The sequence below is a fragment of the Notolepis coatsorum genome (assembly GCF_963971535.1).
Source record: "Notolepis coatsorum genome assembly, chromosome: 6".
Lineage (NCBI taxonomy): Eukaryota > Metazoa > Chordata > Actinopteri > Aulopiformes > Paralepididae > Notolepis > Notolepis coatsorum.
Window position 1 is genome coordinate 2,955,545 of NC_140170.1, and position 19,126 is coordinate 2,974,670.

Here is a 19,126-nt window from a genome sequence, read left to right on the forward strand (position 1 = left end):
GTGTGTAATAGTGTAATAGTGTAATAGTGTGTAATAGTGTGTAATAGTGTAATAGTGTAATAGTGTGTAATAGTGTAATAGTGTGTAATAGTGTAATAGTGTGTAATAGTGTAATAGTGTAATAGTGTGTAATAGTGTAATAGTGTGTAATAGTGTAATAGTGTAATAGTGTGTAATAGTGTAATAGTGTAATAGTGTGTAATAGTGTAATAGTGTGTAATAGTGTAATAGTGTGTAATAGTGTAATAGTGTGTAATAGTGTAATAGTGTAATAGTGTGTAATAGTGTGTAATAGTGTGTAATAGTGTAATAGTGTGTAATAGTGTGTAATAGTGTAATAGTGTAATAGTGTGTAATAGTGTAATAGTGTGTAATAGTGTAATAGTGTGTAATAGTGTAATAGTGTAATAGTGTGTAATAGTGTAATAGTGTGTAATAGTGTAATAGTGTAATAGTGTGTAATAGTGTAATAGTGTGTAATAGTGTAATAGTGTGTAATAGTGTGTAATAGTGTGTAATAGTGTAATAGTGTGTAATAGTGTAATAGTGTGTAATAGTGTAATAGTGTGTAATAGTGTAATAGTGTAATAGTGTGTAATAGTGTAATAGTGTGTAATAGTGTAATAGTGTGTAATTGTGTAATAGTGTGTAATAGTGTAATAGTGTGTAATAGTGTAATAGTGTAATAGTGTGTAATAGTGTGTAATAGTGTAATATTGTGTAATAGTGTAATAGTGTTGCGGGTTGTGTCATTGCACTCAGTAGGGATATCCTCTTTGATTGGTCTATGTTGACCACTCCCCCGATCCTTAGGCCGCGCCCCCTTTTTGTATCCTTTGAACCGTTTGTCATAGAGACTCGCGAGAGACCCTCTCCCCCGTTGGCCGGCGGTGCACAGGCGTCACCCACACTTTCACAATTTCCCCCGCGCGGAATTGTCTAGTTATTTCTTTATTCTTTATTCCACCGATTTTGACAACACACTCGTGCCAGAGCGTTCGCGCCCCATACACGTGAAAGGTATCAAAACGACCGGCTTGCTCCAACTCGATATGCTATTCGAACTCGTAAAGTTTCACCGCACCGTCTGGCTACGAATCGACTTTAAACGGTAAAATTTCGGAAATACAGTGCAATTTAGAGTTTCAAACACTTTGCAACACGTAAGCGTTCGCGCACCATACACGTGAAAGGTATCAAAACGAGCGGCTTGCCTATGGCAACTGCGGTCTTCGAACTCGTAAAAGTTTCACCGCACCGTCTGGCTACGAATCGACTTTAAACGGTAAAATTTCTGTCCCATTGGGAATGCATTGAATTTTAGAGTGTAGCAGCTGAAATAATCTTTTTCCCCCTACCTTGGGTGAATTGCGAGTGTGATCTCAATTTTGGACGTAGAAATAAAACAAACACATCAAAACGATGACACGGCTGTCATCCCGCTCACAAAAGAAAAATAAATGGAATTGGACATTTCTATCTCAACTGACGACCATTTGTTTGAAGGTTCTCCTCCCCATTGACCGCCATGCAATCGCCCTCTAGAAATCCATTTTTTTTTAGCCTTCTGTTCCGATCGCCGAAGGAGTGCCACAATATCGCACGAATGCCACAATCTCGCGCACAACCCTTCGCCTACTCGTTGTAGTGCTCTTGTGCGAGTCACAACGCTTCATCTCTTATAGTTTTCTTTTAATCAACGTGACAATGCAGTCATGTAAAGAAATTTCAGAATATGCAAGTAATTGTGCTCATGGCTGATTGGTTCAGGCTTAACAGCTGTGAGGCTCAGGGCTCATGGCTGAGCTGACCTGCCAATGACATCATCCACTTAACCCATCATTGGCCATCACTGTGTTGCACTACTGAATTGCTGGACAGCGCCCTCTGTCTTGTGGGTTGTGTCATTGTACTCAGTAGGGATATCCTCTTTCATTATAGTGTAATAGTGTGTAATAGTGTAATAGTGTAATAGTGTGTAATAGTGTAATAGTGTGTAATAGTGTAATAGTGTGTAATAGTGTAATAGTGTAATAGTGTGTAATAGTGTAATATTGTGTAATAGTGTAATAGTGTGTAATAGTGTAATAGTGTGTAATAGTGTAATAGTGTAATAGTGTGTAATAGTGTAATAGTGTGTAATAGTGTGTAATAGTGTAATAGTGTAATAGTGTGTAATAGTGTAATAGTGTCTAATAGTGTAATAGTGTGTAATAGTGTAATAGTGTAATAGTGTGTAATAGTGTAATAGTGTAATAGTGTGTAATAGTGTAATAGTGTAATAGTGTGTAATAGTGTGTAATAGTGTAATAGTGTAATAGTGTGTAATAGTGTGTAATAGTGTAATAGTGTGTAATAGTGTAATAGTGTAATAGTGTAAGTGTGTAATAGTGTAATAGTGTAATAGTGTGTAATAGTGTAATAGTGTGTAATAGTGTAATAGTGTGTAATAGTGTAATAGTGTAATAGTGTGTAATAGTGTAATAGTGTGTAATAGTGTGTAATAGTGTAATAGTGTGTAATAGTGTAATAGTGTGTAATAGTGTAATAGTGTAATAGTGTGTAATAGTGTAATAGTGTGTAATAGTGTAATAGTGTAATAGTGTGTAATAGTGTAATAGTGTGTAATAGTGTAATAGTGTAATAGTGTGTAATAGTGTAATAGTGTGTAATAGTGTAATAGTGTAATAGTGTGTAATCGTGTAATAGTGTGTAATAGTGTAATAGTGTAATAGTGTGTAATAGTGTAATAGTGTAATAGTGTGTAATAGTGTGTAATAGTGTAATAGTGTAATAGTGTGTAATAGTGTAATAGTGTGTAATAGTGTAATAGTGTGTAATAGTGTAATAGTGTAATAGTGTGTAATAGTGTAATAGTGTGTAATAGTGTAATAGTGTAATAGTGTGTAATAGTGTGTAATAGTGTAATAGTGTGTAATAGTGTAATAGTGTAATAGTGTGTAATAGTGTAATAGTGTAATAGTGTGTAATAGTGTAATAGTGTGTAATAGTGTAATAGTGTGTAATAGTGTAATAGTGTAATAGTGTGTAATAGTGTAATAGTGTGCAATAGTGTAATAGTGTAATAGTGTGTAATAGTGTAATAGTGTAATAGTGTGTAATAGTGTAATAGTGTGTAATAGTGTAATAGTGTGTAATAGTGTAATAGTGTAATAGTGCAATAGTGTGTAATAGTGTAATAGTGTGTAATAGTGTAATAGTGTTATAGTGTGTAATAGTGTAATAGTGTAATAGTGTAATAGTGTGTAATAGTGTAATAGTGTAATAGTGTGTAATAGTGTAATAGTGTGTAATAGTGTAATAGTGTGTAATAGTGTGTAATAGTGTAATAGTGTGTAATAGTGTAATAGTGTGTAATAGTGTAATAGTGTGTAATAGTGTAATAGTGTAATAGTGTGTAATAGTGTAATAGTGTAATAGTGTGTAATGGTGTAATAGTGTAATAGTGTAATAGTGTGTAATAGTGTAATAGTGTGTAATAGTGTAATAGTGTAATAGTGTGTAATAGTGTAATAGTGTAATAGTGTAATAGTGTGTAATAGTGTAATATTGTGTAATAGTGTAATAGTGTGTAATATTGTGTAATAGTGTAATAGTGTAATAGTGTGTAATAGTGTAATAGTGTGTAATAGTGTAATAGTGTAATAGTGTGTAATAGTGTAATAGTGTGTAATAGTGTGTAATAGTGTGTAATAGTGTAATAGTGTGTAATAGTGTGTAATAGTGTGTAATAGTGTGTAATAGTGTAATAGTGTGTAATAGTGTAATAGTGTGTAATAGTGTGTAATAGTGTGTAATAGTGTAATATTGTGTAATAGTGTAATAGTGTAATAGTGTTGCGGGTTGTGTCATTGCACTCAGTAGGGATATCCTCTTTGATTGGTCTATGTTGACCACTCCCCCGATCATTAGGCCGCGCCCCCTTTTTGTATCCTTTGAACCGTTTGTCATAGAGACTCGCGAGAGACCCTCTCCCCCGTTGGCCGGCGGTGCACAGGCGTCACCCACACTTTCACAATTCCCCCCCGCGCGGAATTGTCTAGTTAATATTATATTCCAAAAAATTATATTGGAAACACGGGGTTTCGAACACCGGTCGCCGGGTTGCCAGGATTGAGCACTACCGCTGCGCCACTGTGCCAGATGGGATAAATTCATTGTTTATACATTAATGAACGAGAGACCCGTGTTTAGAATATTCTTTATTTTGAATGAAGTTTTATCTCTTTATTCTCATTCATTAATGTGACGTCAACGGCTCATTCAATTTCTCAAATCCGTCAAACAGCGCATCTCATCAGACATTTTAATCCCAGTTACAATATCACACAAGATCCACAATCCACGCATAGACACTTCAATTTTATGCTTGAATGAAACAAAATCCAGGCGCTCCTCTCCTTCCTCGCTCCTCATCCACAGCGGAGAATATGAAAGGAATCAGAGCCAAACGAGCGATAGGTTTCAATCATTAAGGATATCCCCGCGGGATTCACATTTGCAATGCTGCGCGTTGTTAAAATAACCACATAATGTGTACATCGCACCGAGCGAGCGCCACGGTATATAACGTGCATTATTTAGGACAAAGTGAATTTAGTATCAGCATTTCGGGTCTATTTTACATTTCAAAAGCCCCCTCTGGAAGAATGGAGCACAAAAACGTAATTCAGAATGGTATAATGCAGATCCTAGACTGTGGGAATAATTTCAGGAAACGCGCTGTCACTTCTTTGCGGGGGCGTGGCGATGGTTCATCCGGCTAACTTGAACTTAAACCCTGCTCTCGACCAGGCTCAAACTTTTTGATCTGTTGTCATGGTGATTTAGACAATCCAGCTTCGGGGAACGGGAAAGTCCGGCTTAAGTCAGACTTCACCGAAAGTTATCCGGCTAACTCAGTTATCCAGGTACGGGGAACGGGGCCCACAGTAGATCACAGATCTCACACGCTCTCTGCAGGTGTAAAGACCTGGGCAGTAGATCACAGAGCTCACATGCTCTCTGCAGGTGTAAAGACCTGGGCAGTAGATCACAGAGCTCACACGCTCTCTGCAGGTGTAAAGACCTGGGCAGTAGATCACAGAGCTCACACGCTCTCTGCAGGTGTAAAGACCTGGGCAGTAGATCACAGAGCTCACACGCTCTCTGCAGGTGTAAAGACCTGGGCAGTAGATCACAGAGCTCACATGCTCTCTGCAGGTATAAAGACCTGGGCAGTAGATCACAGAGCTCACATGCTCTCTGCAGGTATAAAGACCTGGGCAGTCGATCACAGAGCTGACACACTCTGCAGGCGCAGTAACTAATATTCCTTTTCACCTTGCAGCGTCTGGACACAGTGGTTGAAAGTAACTAAGTATTTTTACTCAAGTACTGTACTTAAGTACAATTTCGAGCTACTTGTACTTTGAGTATTTAAATTGTATGGAACTTTATACTTTTACTCCACTACATTTCAAAGGGAATATTGTACTTTTTACTCCACTACATTTATCTGAGCCCGTCAGTTACTAGTTACTTTGAAGAAGTTTTCTATGTTTTGCATAGAAAACATGGCAAAAATGTATGAAGGTTATGTACTTTCACATTTGAAGCCTGTCAACTTCAAGAGGACGTTATCAGAGCAGCATAACAGGACCACGTACCACTTTAACATCACCTTTAATCAGAGCAGCAGAACTGGACCACATACCACTTTAACACAACCTTTAATCAGAGCAGCATGACTGGACCACATACCACTTTAACACAACCTTTAATCAGAGCAGCATAACTGGACCACATACCACTTTAACATAACCTTCAATCAGAGCAGCATAACTGGACCACATACCACTTTAACACAACCTTTAATCAGAGCAGCATAACTGGACCACATACCACTTTAACACAACCTTTAATCAGAGCAGCAGAACTGGACCACATACCACTTTAACACAACCTTTAATCAGAGCAGCATGACTGGACCACATACCACTTTAACACAACCTTTAATCAGAGCAGCATAACTGGACCACATACCACTTTAACATAACCTTCAATCAGAGCAGCATAACTGGACCACATACCACTTTAACACAACCTTTAATCAGAGCAGCATAACTGGACCACATACCACTTTAACACAACCTTTAACCAGAGCAGCATAACTGGACCACATACCACTTTAACACAACCTTTAATCAGAGCAGCAGAACTGGACCACATACCACTTTAACACAACCTTTAATCAGAGCAGCATAACTGGACCACATACCACTTTAACATGACCTTTAGAGGTCAATGGTTCAATTATTGAATGGTCCCAAGCACTAGAATAAACAAACATCATGTAGAATGAATACTTGTACTTTAGATACTTAAGTACATTCAATAGCAAATACTTCTCTACTTTTACTTAAGTAGAATTTGAATGGAGGACTTTTACTTTTATCAGAGTACTAATTTATCTGGGAATTTCTACTTGTACTCAAGTAAAGGAACTGTGTACTTCTTCCACCACTGCCTACACACCAGCAGGGAGAGTTCAGGGACTGGGTGACATAAAGTGGGACACCTTGTCCCACTTTATTTATATTTATTTTACTATATATTTATTTCATAAGTGAAGATAAGCATGACTGATAACATGAACGCCCCTAATTTACTGAAATGTTTATTTGGCTAGTATGTCGGATAGTAAATGGTAAATGGTGCATTTTATATAGCGTTTTTAACTTTTTATCCAAAGCACTTTACAATTTTGTTCCTCACATTTTACCCGTTCACTCACACATTCACACACTGACGGCGGAGGCGACCATGCAAGGTACCAACCTGCTCATCGGGAGCAGTTAGGGGTGAAGTGTCTTGCTCAAGGACACTTCAACACGCTGCCCGGGAGGAGTGAGAATCGAACCGGGAACCTTCCGATTACCAGACGGCCGCTCTAACTACTGAGCCATTGTCGCCATTGTAGTGATAGTTTCAAGTTTTATTTGTCACATATAATGTGCATCACAGTGAAACGCTTGGTTCTGTATGAGCCTCCTGAGATTGTGCTTCATACGGTAAAAAAAGGAAAAAGAATAAAGACCAAACACTATACAAAATATTAGGGATGTCCGATATTATCGGCCTACCGATATTATCGGCCGATATCGGCATTAAAATGTGATATCGGAAAATATCTGTATAGGTTTTCAATTTTTTTTATTTATTTTTTTTAGATTTCTATAACCTTTATTTACCCAGGCAAGCAAGTAAGAACAAATTCTGATTTTATTTATTGTCAAAAGTATGCATAATGTTGTGTTAATTCCACAACAAGAGATATGTAATGTTAATTACCTGAAATTATAAAAAAAAATTGGGGGGGGGGGGACCCTGCATATATCGGTATCGGTTGATATCGGTATCGGAAATTAAGAGTTGGACAATATCGGTATATCGGTATCGGTAAAAAAGCCAATATCGAGCATCCCTACAAAATATACAATATACAAAACAAAACAAAAAAGTACAAGATGCAACAAAATGCTAAAATTAGGTAGAGATGTAGTGCACATCTTTTAGTAATAAATAGATAAAATATGGTGTGGTGTTAAAAAGAGATCGATAAGAGGTCACAGACATGTCAGAAATATGAATAGCTGAATTCACCCCATCACTGCAATTGGGCTAAAACCTGTAGCATCAGCGATATTATATATATATAATGTTGGGGGGGCTTTTCTGTATTTTTCACCCATCCCAATTTAGTCGTCATGTCAATTCCCTTCCTGGTCGTTGCGCGCATTGCCCCACTGTCGGCCTGGGGAGGGTGTAGAACTACCACATGCCTCCTCCGATACATCTCTAAACTCATCTCCTCCAGTAAACAAAATCCCAGAGTATTATTTAAGACCACAAAATAATTTGTTCAAATAACGACTGTGACAGCTTTCTTTCGTTCTTTGTAAACAAAGTTGCTAATGTTAGGACAAACATCACCCCATCCCCCTCCTCCTCCCTCCTCCCTCTGTGTCCAGTTACCCAAGCATCCATGAGCAGTTTTTCACCCGTCTCCCTGACAGACCTAATGGACACAGTGAGCCCAATGAAATCCTCCACAAGCCCCCTAGATATTCTTCCCACATCCTTGCTCAAGGAGGTTTTCAGTTCTGCTGGCCCCAGTCTAGTAACCATTATAAACAAATCACTAATCTCAGGCTCTCTCCCAGTATATTTTAAGGAGGTGGTCTTACAGCCTCTTCTCAAAAAGCCTAATTTAGACCCCTCGCTTCCAAATAACTACAGACCTATTTCCAAGCTGGCCTTTATCTCAAAGGTGTTAGAGAAAGTGGTGGCTAACCAGCTCACCACCTATCTAACCACCCACAAAATCTCAGACAAATTTCAATCAGGATTCTGCAAAAAACACTCCACTGAAACTGCCCTCCTCAGAGTCTCAATCGACATTATGTTGTCCTCTGACTCCGGCGAATGTTCTGTCCTGGACTCCTGGTCCTGCTGGATCTCAGGAGTGGGTGGGCCTCACCGGGAGCGCCTTAAGTTGGTTTTCCTCCTACCTTCAGGAGAGAAGTTTCACTGTGGCTGTAGGCCCTTTTTTTTTTTTATTATTATTATCTGACCCTTCACCGCTCTCGTGCGGCGTACCACAGGGATCTGTGCTTGCGCCAATCCTTTTTGCGCTCTACATGCTCCCCCTAGGCCTTCTCATCATCTCATTTAAGGGCATCTCTTACCACTGCTACGCAGATGACATCCAATTATATCTCTCCTTCAAGCCTGATAACTTAGATAAATTAAACATCCTGCACGAGTGCTATCGGCCATCGAAAACTGGATGGGTAGGAATTTCCTGCAGCTCAATGTGGCAAAAACAGAGGTACTAATCATAGCACCAGATACCATTGCCTAAAGAGTAGCCTCGCACATGAGTTCCCTTAAAAGCAATGTGCGCCCCCACATAAGAAACCTCCGGGTCATATTTGATCAGGCCATGAATCTGGACAAACATGTAAAAAATCTCACTCGCAATTGTTTCTTTCACTTAAAGAGGAACTTTTTCAGTGTTTAGCATTGTTTCCTAGCTATGTGGACTTATATTAATAGGATCTATGTCTCTAATTCTCATATTGGCGCATTCTTACAATTCTCCTCTCACAATATTCACCCTCACTGAACTGAGTCATCTGAAAATGTGCATATCTGTGATGTCAGAGGTTTCTCAGCTGCATAATAATGTGGCAGTTGATGTGGCAGTTGACACCAGGCCACACAGTGGTTGGAGCCCAGCCTCAAAACGGCTTAAGATCTTGAGGTAGAACATTTTTGTTTTTGAGTACTTGATTAGAAATACAAAACAATGAATTTTTTTGGAAAGAAAAACTTACAGAGGTGTTCCATAGACTCACAGGAATTGTGTAAAAGTGCCCAAATAGTGAAAGAAATAGTAAAATAGTTTCCCTTTAAGAAACATTTCAAAACTCCGGTCCATCATATCGCACAAAAAACTAGAAATGGCTGTACACGCCTTTATCTCGTCCAGACTTGACTATTGTAATTCACTTTTCATCTGCCTAAATAAAAAAATCCATTGATCAACTTCAGTTGGTCCAAAACGCTGCCGCCAGGCTGCTGCCAGGCTACTCACGAGGTAAACAAAATCTTGCCACATCACCCCCATCCTTGCTTCCCTGCACTGGCTCCCGGTAAACTCCAAGATAAATTTCAAGGTCCTGGTGTTCACCTACAGAGCCCTCCATGGGCAAGCCCTTCCCCCCTACATTAATGAGCTCATATACACCCACTCTCCTCCAGCCGGTCACTGCGGTCTTCCCAACAGGAGCTGAAGACAAAAGGGGACAGAGCCTTTGCGGTGACTGCAGCCCCAAGGCTCTGGAACGCCCTCCCGTCAGCCCTGAAAACCACTCCCTCAGAGCTCACCTTTAAAAGGCAGTTTCTACACTCACCCACTTCTACAGGCAGGCTTTTTAAACACCCATAGCCGTTTTCTCTCTGTTCATGTCTGTTTTGTTCTTGTTTTAGTTTTTCGGTGTCTATTCTAGTGTTTTAGCCAATTTTGTATGTTTTTAGTTTTTTTCACATGTATTATTTCTTGTATTTTCCACTGATGTTTTAAAAAATGCTGTGAAGCACTCTGTGCACTCGTGCTGAGAAGGGCGCTATACAAATAAAGTTTTACTTACTTACTATGTGGAGTCGCCAGCTGCTTCTTTTCACCTGACAGCGAGGAGTTTCACTGGGGGAACGTAACGCGTGCAGAGGTTCACGCTATTTCCCCCAGATCCCCTCTCTGCTGAACAGGCGACCAGTAGGAGTCGCAGTTTACAACGACCAGGACACATATACCCCGCCGGCTTCCCACCCGCTAACACTGCCAACTGTGTTAGTAGGGACGACTGACCAAGCCGGAGGTACCGCTGGCGGCTGGATTTGATCCCAGAGTCTCTGCGGTGGTAGGCGAGTGCTTAGTCCACTGCGCTACCCATCCGCCCAGCACCTACGAATTTTGGTAATTTCTATGTTTTTAATTGAATGGAAAGTTGAGATGTTCTCCATGTTGTATAGGTCTCATGACTGGGAACCGCGACGCCCATTAAAGACCCCTGATGTAGAACCTCAACATTAAAGACCCCTGATGCAGAACCTCAACATTAAAGACCCCTGATGTAGAACCTCAACATTAAAGACCCCTGATGTAGAACCTCAACATTAAAGACCCCTGATGTAGAACCTCAACATTAAAGACCCCTGATGTAGAACCTCAACATTAAAGACCCTGGTGTAGAACCTCAACATTAAAGACCCTGATGTAGAACCTCAACATTAAAGACCCTGATGTAGAACCTCAACATTAAAGACCCTGATGTAGAACCTCAACATTAAAGACCCTGATGTAGAACCTCAACATTAAAGACCCCTGTCCGTGGTCCTGTCAACTGATTAACAGCATTAACAGACTGTTAACAGATTAACAGTCAACGCGGTTTCATTGCTGGGTTAAGTACTTCTATTCTATTCACATAATATGCTTACTTCATATATCTACTCCATTCACATATATGCTTACCACTTGTATCTATTGCTATGTCCGCCCACTACAATCACATGAGCTGTCTAACGCCTGTCCCGTCTCCCTGTCCCCCTATGACTTGCTGTCCTGGAGTGCTGACCGGAGTGTCGGACATCCCGTGATGAAGGCCGGGAGGTTGCGACCCCCTCTGTGTGCCCCCCTGTCTCCGGAGGTCTCGTAGTGGTGACCGGAGTGCCGGACGTCCCGCGATGATGTCGGGGAGTTCGCGACCCTCTCTGCGCCGCCCCCTATCTCCCTGTCTCCGGCTGTCCCTGAGCAATGACCGGAGTGTTGAATGTCCCGTGACTAAGACGGGGAGGACGTGACCCTCTTTGCGCCGCCCCTGTGCCTCAAATAGATCCGCTATCAGCTCTATCTTTAATCTTTCAAAATGTTCAGTTGCTATCGCTATTTGCTTTATCTTTAATCTTTCAAAATGTTCAGTTGCTATTGCATGCACTCATCTGTGTTTCACTACACACATGAGAGCATGCTTACCAACTGTCTGTCTGCAACACTACTATCACCAACATCTAAGAAGGGAGATCCCCCCTTGAATGGCCCTTCTAAGGTTTCTCTCCTCCACACTGCCTGTGGAGCTTTTTTCCCTATTGTTAGGTTTTAGTGAGTTTTTCCTTACCTTCGCGTGGGGTATGTCTGGGAGTGCTTGCATTCCTTAATTTTTTATTTTTATTTTTTTTGCATTTATCTAAAAATGTTTGGACCTTATGGTGTTCTTGTTCTGTTCTTGACTTATTGTTATGTTTTCTTCTTGACTTGTTTAAAGAAGACCTGTACGGCCCATGGGGACATTAACGTGTGTTGTCGGGCCTTATAAATAAATTTGATTTGATTTGATTTGATTTGATGCAGAACCTCAACATTAAAGACCCCTGATGCAGAACCTCAACATTAAAGACCCTGATGTAGAACCTCAACATTAAAGACCCCTGATGCAGAACCTCAACATTAAAGAACCTGATGTAGAACCTCAACATTAAAGACACTGATGTAGAACCTCAACATTAAAGACCCTGATGTAGAACCTCAACATTAAAGACACTGATGTAGAACCTCAACATTAAAGACCCTGATGTAGAACCTCAACATTAAAGACCCCTGGTGTAGAACCTCAACATTAAAGACCCCTGATGTAGAACATCAACATTAAAGACCCCTGATGTAGAACCTCAACATTAAAGACCCTGATGTAGAACCTCAACATTAAAGACCCCTGATGTAGAACCTCAACATTAAAGACCCCTGATGTAGAACATCAACATTAAAGACCCTGATGCAGAACCTCAACATTAAATACCCTGATGTAGAACCTCAACATTAACTCACTGGAGGCCAAACCCGAGATAGTCCGGGTTAACTCGCCATGCTCTGGGCGCCAAACCCAAGAAATCTCGGGTTTTAATCCATATTTCTTTTATTAGCGATATCCATTCATTTTTCATCCATCCAGCCTGACGTTATCATTGGGAATGGGTCTGAGCTCGCAAAGGGCAAATACCGCCCCCTATCGTCTCCCGGCTGGTATTGCACATCATTGGATTGGATTGGCTGGGACTGTGAATCAAAAAAATAAGTCCGGTCCAGGTTTTACTTCTCGGGCATGCAGTATCGTTATAACAGATGGACTGAGGACACTCAGAGCAGCGTGGATTATGTGTTTTGGACATATAACGTTGGATCAATAAACGCGATAAATATTTGGAATGGCGATCAGGAATTTCGATTAATCTTTTTGCATGACATCAGATGTGAGGTAAGGCCTTTATGTTACGAATCTTGGGGTAATCAGATGTTCCTATCACCGCCATCGGAGCGTGTGTGTGTGTGTGTGTGTGTGTGTGTGTGTGTGTGTGTGTGTGTGTGTGTGTGTGTGTGTGTGTGTGTGTGTGTGTGTGTGTGTGTGTGTGAGGTTCGCGCCGACCAAAGTACGGAGAAGCGATTTTTCAGACCCCTCTTCTCTTCGTGCGTGAGGACACATATACTATCGATAATCTAGCGTTTATTTGAAAACGATTCATAAATCAAGCAACAAATGGCACGATTTCTAAGGAAATACATTTAAGCTCGATTTGCTGGAGTTTATTGAGATGAGACAGAACGCCCTAGAAATATATTCATATTCATCACGGTATAAAACGGAAATGTATGTATGAAAAAATTATCTGTTTCGTGCATGTTGACTGGAAGCAACTCATTGACGCTCACTGTGTTATTTAGATCTATTGCTATTATATTTGATATGTTTTAAGCACTCGCAAATAAGTCCTATTCTCCATTGGATAAAGCGTTGGCCTGAAGGGCCATCAGCAGAGGGCGTTGTTGGCTCTGAATGAGTTAAAGACCACTGATGCAGAACCTCAACATTAAAGACCCCTGATGCAGAAGCTGATGCAGAACCTGATGCAGAACCTGATGTACACATGTGTGTCCATGTGAACATTAGTGTGCCTTGTGTGCATTGACAATAAAACGATCTTCTAACGGCAACAGTAAAGAGGAAAACAACAGGAGATAAAATCTACTTCCTGGTTTCTAATATCCTACCATGATGGTCCCTCCCGTCTGCGTCCTCAGGGGCCTCAGAACGCTCCGCTGCAGCAGGAAGTTGGGGAGGAACATGAGTGGAGGGATCTCTGTGATGGTGGCGACGACCAGGGACCACTGAAACACACGCACACGCACACACACACACACACACACACACACACACACACGCACGCACACACGCACGCACACACACACACACACACACACGCACACGCACGCGACGGTGAACGGGGACCATCATTCTACACTGTATTAGAGAGGACTAGAGTTTATGAAGGTCTCCCTTTGTTTTAAGTTGCTTGTTCATAATATTGTAATAATGTAATTACCTAAATATTACCCGATATAAGTTTGGCCCAATATAATTTACAACTAAGTCAATATACACAAACACACAATCACACAATCACACAATCACACGTACAAAAAGCTTCTGTCCGCTGTGATTCTAGAACTTAATAGACGGGTTTCTTGTTTATAAACATACCGTGTTCGAGCCAATCGGCATCACCCACTGAGTCATGTGACTGAGTTGCCCAAAAAATATACAACAGGGCTCTATGGATAAACCATGACACTCCCCTGACTAAACATATAATGGAGCTCTATGGAGAAACCATGACACTCCCCTGACTAAACATATAATGGAGCTCTATGGAGAAACCATGACACTCGCCTGACTAAACATATAATGGAGCTCTATGGAGAAACCATGACACTCGCCTGACTAAAGGTATAATGGAGCTCTATGGAGAAACCATGACACTCCCCTGACTAAAAGTATAATGGAGCTCTATGGAGAAACCATGACACTCCCCCGACTAAACGTATAATGGAGCTCTATGGAGAAACCATGACACTCCCCTGACTAAAAGTATAATGGAGCTCTATGGAGAAACCATGACACTCCCCTGACTAAACATATAATGGAGCTCTATGGAGAAACCATGACACTCCCCTGACTAAACATATAAGGGAGCTCTATGGAGAAACTATGACACTCCCCTGACTAAAAGTATAATGGAGCTCTATGGAGAAACTATGACACTCCCCTGACTAAAAATATAATGGAGCTCTATGGAGAAACCATGACACTCCCCTGACTAAAAATATAATGGAGCTCTATGGAGAAACCATGACACTCCCCTGACTAAAAATATAATGGAGCTCTATGGAGAAACCATGACACTCCCCTGACTAAACATATAATGGAGCTCTATGGAGAAACCATGACACTCCCCTGACTAAACATATAATGGAGCTCTATGGAGAAACCATGACACTCCCCTGACTAAAAGTATAATGGAGCTCTCTGGAGAAACCATGACACTCCCCTGACTAAAAGTATAATGGAGCTCTCTGGAGAAACCATGACACTCCCCTGACTAAAAGTATAATGGAGCTCTAAGGAGAAACCATGACACTCCCCTGACTAAAAGTATAATGGAGCTCTCTGGAGAAACCATGACACTCCCCTGACTAAAAGTATAATGGAGCTCTATGGAGAAACCATGACACTCCCCTGACTAAACATATAATGGAGCTCTATGGATAAACCATGACTCTCCCCTGACTAAACATATAATGGAGCTCTATGGAGAAACCATGACACTCCCCTGACTAAAAGTATAATGGAGCTCTATGGAGAAACCATGACACTCCACTGACTAAACGTATAATGGAGCTCTATGGAGAAACCATGACACTCGCCTGACTAAAAGTATAATGGAGCTCTATGGAGAAACCATGACACTCCCCTGACTAAAAGTATAATGGAGCTCTATGGAGAAACCATGACACTCCCCTGACTAAAAGTATAATGGAGCTCTCTGGAGAAACCATGACACTCCCCTGACTAAAAGTAGAATGGAGCTCTATGGAGAAACCATGACACTCCCCTGACTAAACATATAATGGAGCTCTATGGAGAAACCATGACACTCCCCTGACTAAACATATAAGGGAGCTCTATGGAGAAACTATGACACTCCCCTGACTAAAAATATAATGGAGCTCTATGGAGAAACCATGACACTCCCCTGACTAAAAATATAATGGAGCTCTATGGAGAAACCATGACACTCCCCTGACTAAAAATATAATGGAGCTCTATGGAGAAACCATGACACTCCCCTGACTAAACATATAATGGAGCTCTATGGAGAAACCATGACACTCCCCTGACTAAACATATAATGGAGCTCTATGGAGAAACCATGACACTCCCCTGACTAAAAGTATAATGGAGCTCTAAGGAGAAACCATGACACTCCCCTGACTAAAAGTATAATGGAGCTCTATGGAGAAACCATGACACTCCCCTGACTAAAAATATAATGGAGCTCTATGGAGAAACCATGACACTCCCCTGACTAAACATATAAGGGAGCTCTATGGAGAAACCATGACACTCCCCTGACTAAACATATAATGGAGCTCTATGGAGAAACCATGACACTCCCCTGACTAAACATATAATGGAGCTCTATGGAGAAACCATGACACTCCCCTGACTAAATATATAAGGGAGCTCTATGGAGAAACCATGACACTCCCCTGACTAAACATATAATGGAGCTCTATGGAGAAACTATGACACTCCCCTGACTAAACATATAATGGAGCTCTATGGAGAAACCATGACACTCCCCTGACTAAACATATAATGGAGCTCTATGGAGAAACCATGACACTCCCCTGACTAAACATATAATGGAGCTCTATGGAGAAACCATGACACTCCCCTGACTAAACATATAATGGAGCTCTATGGAGAAACCATGACACTCCCCTGACTAAAAGTATAATGGAGCTCTAAGGAGAAACCATGACACTCCCCTGACTAAAAGTATAATGGAGCTCTATGGAGAAACCATGACACTCCCCTGACTAAAAGTATAATGGAGCTCTCTGGAGAAACCATGACACTCCCCTGACTAAAAGTATAATGGAGCTCTATGGAGAAACCATGACACTCCCCTGACTAAAAATATAATGGAGCTCTATGGAGAAACCATGACACTCCCCTGACTAAACATATAAGGGAGCTCTATGGAGAAACCATGACACTCCCCTGACTAAACATATAATGGAGCTCTATGGAGAAACCATGACACTCCCCTGACTAAACATATAATGGAGCTCTATGGAGAAACCATGACACTCCCCTGACTAAATATATAAGGGAGCTCTATGGAGAAACCATGACACTCCCCTGACTAAACATATAATGGAGCTCTATGGAGAAACTATGACACTCCCCTGACTAAACATATAATGGAGCTCTATGGAGAAACCATGACACTCCCCTGACTAAACATATAATGGAGCTCTATGGAGAAACCATGACACTCCCCTGACTAAACATATAAGGGAGCTCTATGGAGAAACCATGACACTCCCCTGACTAAAAGTATAATGGAGCTCTATGGAGAAACCATGACACTCCCCTGACTAAAAGTATAATGGAGCTCTATGGAGAAACCATGACACTCCCCTGACTAAAAGTATAATGGAGCTCTATGGAGAAACCATGACACTCCCCTGACTAAAAGTATAATGGAGCTCTATGGAGACACCATGACACTCTTCTGACTAGAAGTGTGAGGGCTAGATCCACAAAGAATGGATTGCACGGAGCAAGTTGCACCCTTACTTAAAATTCATTATGAATTGAAAATGGGGGACCCTGATGTAAACAAGACGAAAGTCTTTCTCTGGTCTGCATCCCCTTAACAATTGTGTGTATTGAGCCGTACTGTATTGTACCCATTTTGCAATCTGTTAATAAAAGTTTCATTCAATCAATCACCGTGCAGATTGATTGACTGAATGAAAATTGTATTAACAGATTGCAGAATGGGTACAATACAGTACGGCTCAATACACACAATTGTTAAGGGGATGCAGACCAGAGAAAGACTTTCGTCTTGTTTACATCAGGGTCCCCCATTTTCAATTCATAATGAATTTTAAGTAAGGGTGCAACTTGCTCCGTGCAATCCATTCTTTGTGGATCTAGCCCTGAGTCTTTCACCTTTTACATGATCTAGCTTTGGCATGGCTTGGTCGTTAAGATTGCTAGCTTGGATAATACATATATTGTAGTATATATATAGTCTGCTGCACCGTTGTTCCGACCAGGATTATGTTCCTCGCTGCCTCCTTGATGCGCAGCACACTGAGTCTGACGGTGGACGGGGAAAGCCGACTCTATGAAGAGGACTTAGGAACCCAAATGGATTCTTCTCATGTGCACATCAAGGCCTGGATATAGGAGGCAGTGAAAGGTGACGGCAGGACGGAATGGTAGCAGGCAGCCGCTTTACCTGTTAAGTCTGGGGGGCTTTGATACGAGAACAGCACAGTGTATACAGGAAACACATTCATTCACATCACAGCGCCCGAGACGCTTCTCTCAAGCCCCCCCCCCCCAAGATAAAGGATAGAGTTGAGCACGCAATAGACGGGGGGGGGGGGGGGAGAGAATAAATACATAGTAGTAGTCTTTGAACGCGGCGACAGGCTTGTTTTCATGTAAGCTTTACTTACTCCCTGCCAAGGACGAGGATATAGGAGAGATTTACGGTCTGGGCCTCCGGAGTTCCTGCGTTGTTAGGACGCGATCGGTGACAATGGATACTGAGAGACACTGGTGTTGTGATCCGAGACACAGTGGAATTCACTGTGCATAGGAACAATACGGATTCTGTGTTACTGTATGACGGCGTTCACGCGCGGTACTGTACATCACCAGGGAGTGAGGGAGGGAAGGGCGACGGGAGAGGACAGAGGAGTATCTACTGAATGTAGTATAACCTTCTGCTCGGCTGCACCACACCTGTGGAACAGCCTCCCCATCCAGCTGAGGGCACCACAGAGCCTGGCCTCTTTTAAAGCAGGCCTGAAAACCTGTTTCAAAAGGCCGTTGACTGTTAGCTTTTTATTTTTTATTTTTATTGTGATATTATTTATTTTTCTTGTGCTGTTGTCTTTAATTTTCTGTTTATACTATGTTTTTAACTATGTTCTATTTTTTTTTTTTTTTTTTTTTTGTATTTAATTTTTTTTACTAATAATTATTTTATTTTTTAACTATGTTTTAACCCTGTAGCACTTTGGGATCCTAGTGAACAAAAAGTGCAATACAAATTCAATTCATTATTATTATTATTATTATTATTATTATTATTATTATTATTATTATTATTATTATTATTATTATTATTTTTTTTTTTTTTTTTTTTTTTTTTTTTTTTTTTTGTCTTTTTCCCCCTCCATTTTCCTCCAATTTTCTCCCCATCCCAATGTTAGTCGTATGCCAATTCCCAGTCCCTTCCTGGTCGCTGCGCTTTACCCCCTACAGTCAGATCATATGGGAGAGTGGAGGCTACCACGTGCTTCCTCCGACACACGTCCAGCCAATCACCGCTTCTTTTCACCTGGCAGCGCGGA

At 41.1% G+C, this 19,126-nt stretch overlaps 1 protein-coding gene across 1 annotated transcript in view; it reads right to left on the minus strand.

The window, feature by feature from the left end:
* Nucleotides 1-19,126, minus strand: part of hdac11 (histone deacetylase 11) — a gene marked incomplete at its 3' end in the record, with an annotated part of 134,670 nt that overhangs the window by 109,874 nt on the left and 5,670 nt on the right. The window contains exon 4 of the mRNA XM_084317101.1: nucleotides 13,670-13,786. Coding sequence (XP_084173227.1) covers nucleotides 13,670-13,786 — 117 coding nt within the window. The remainder of the gene's footprint in view (nucleotides 1-13,669; nucleotides 13,787-19,126) is intronic.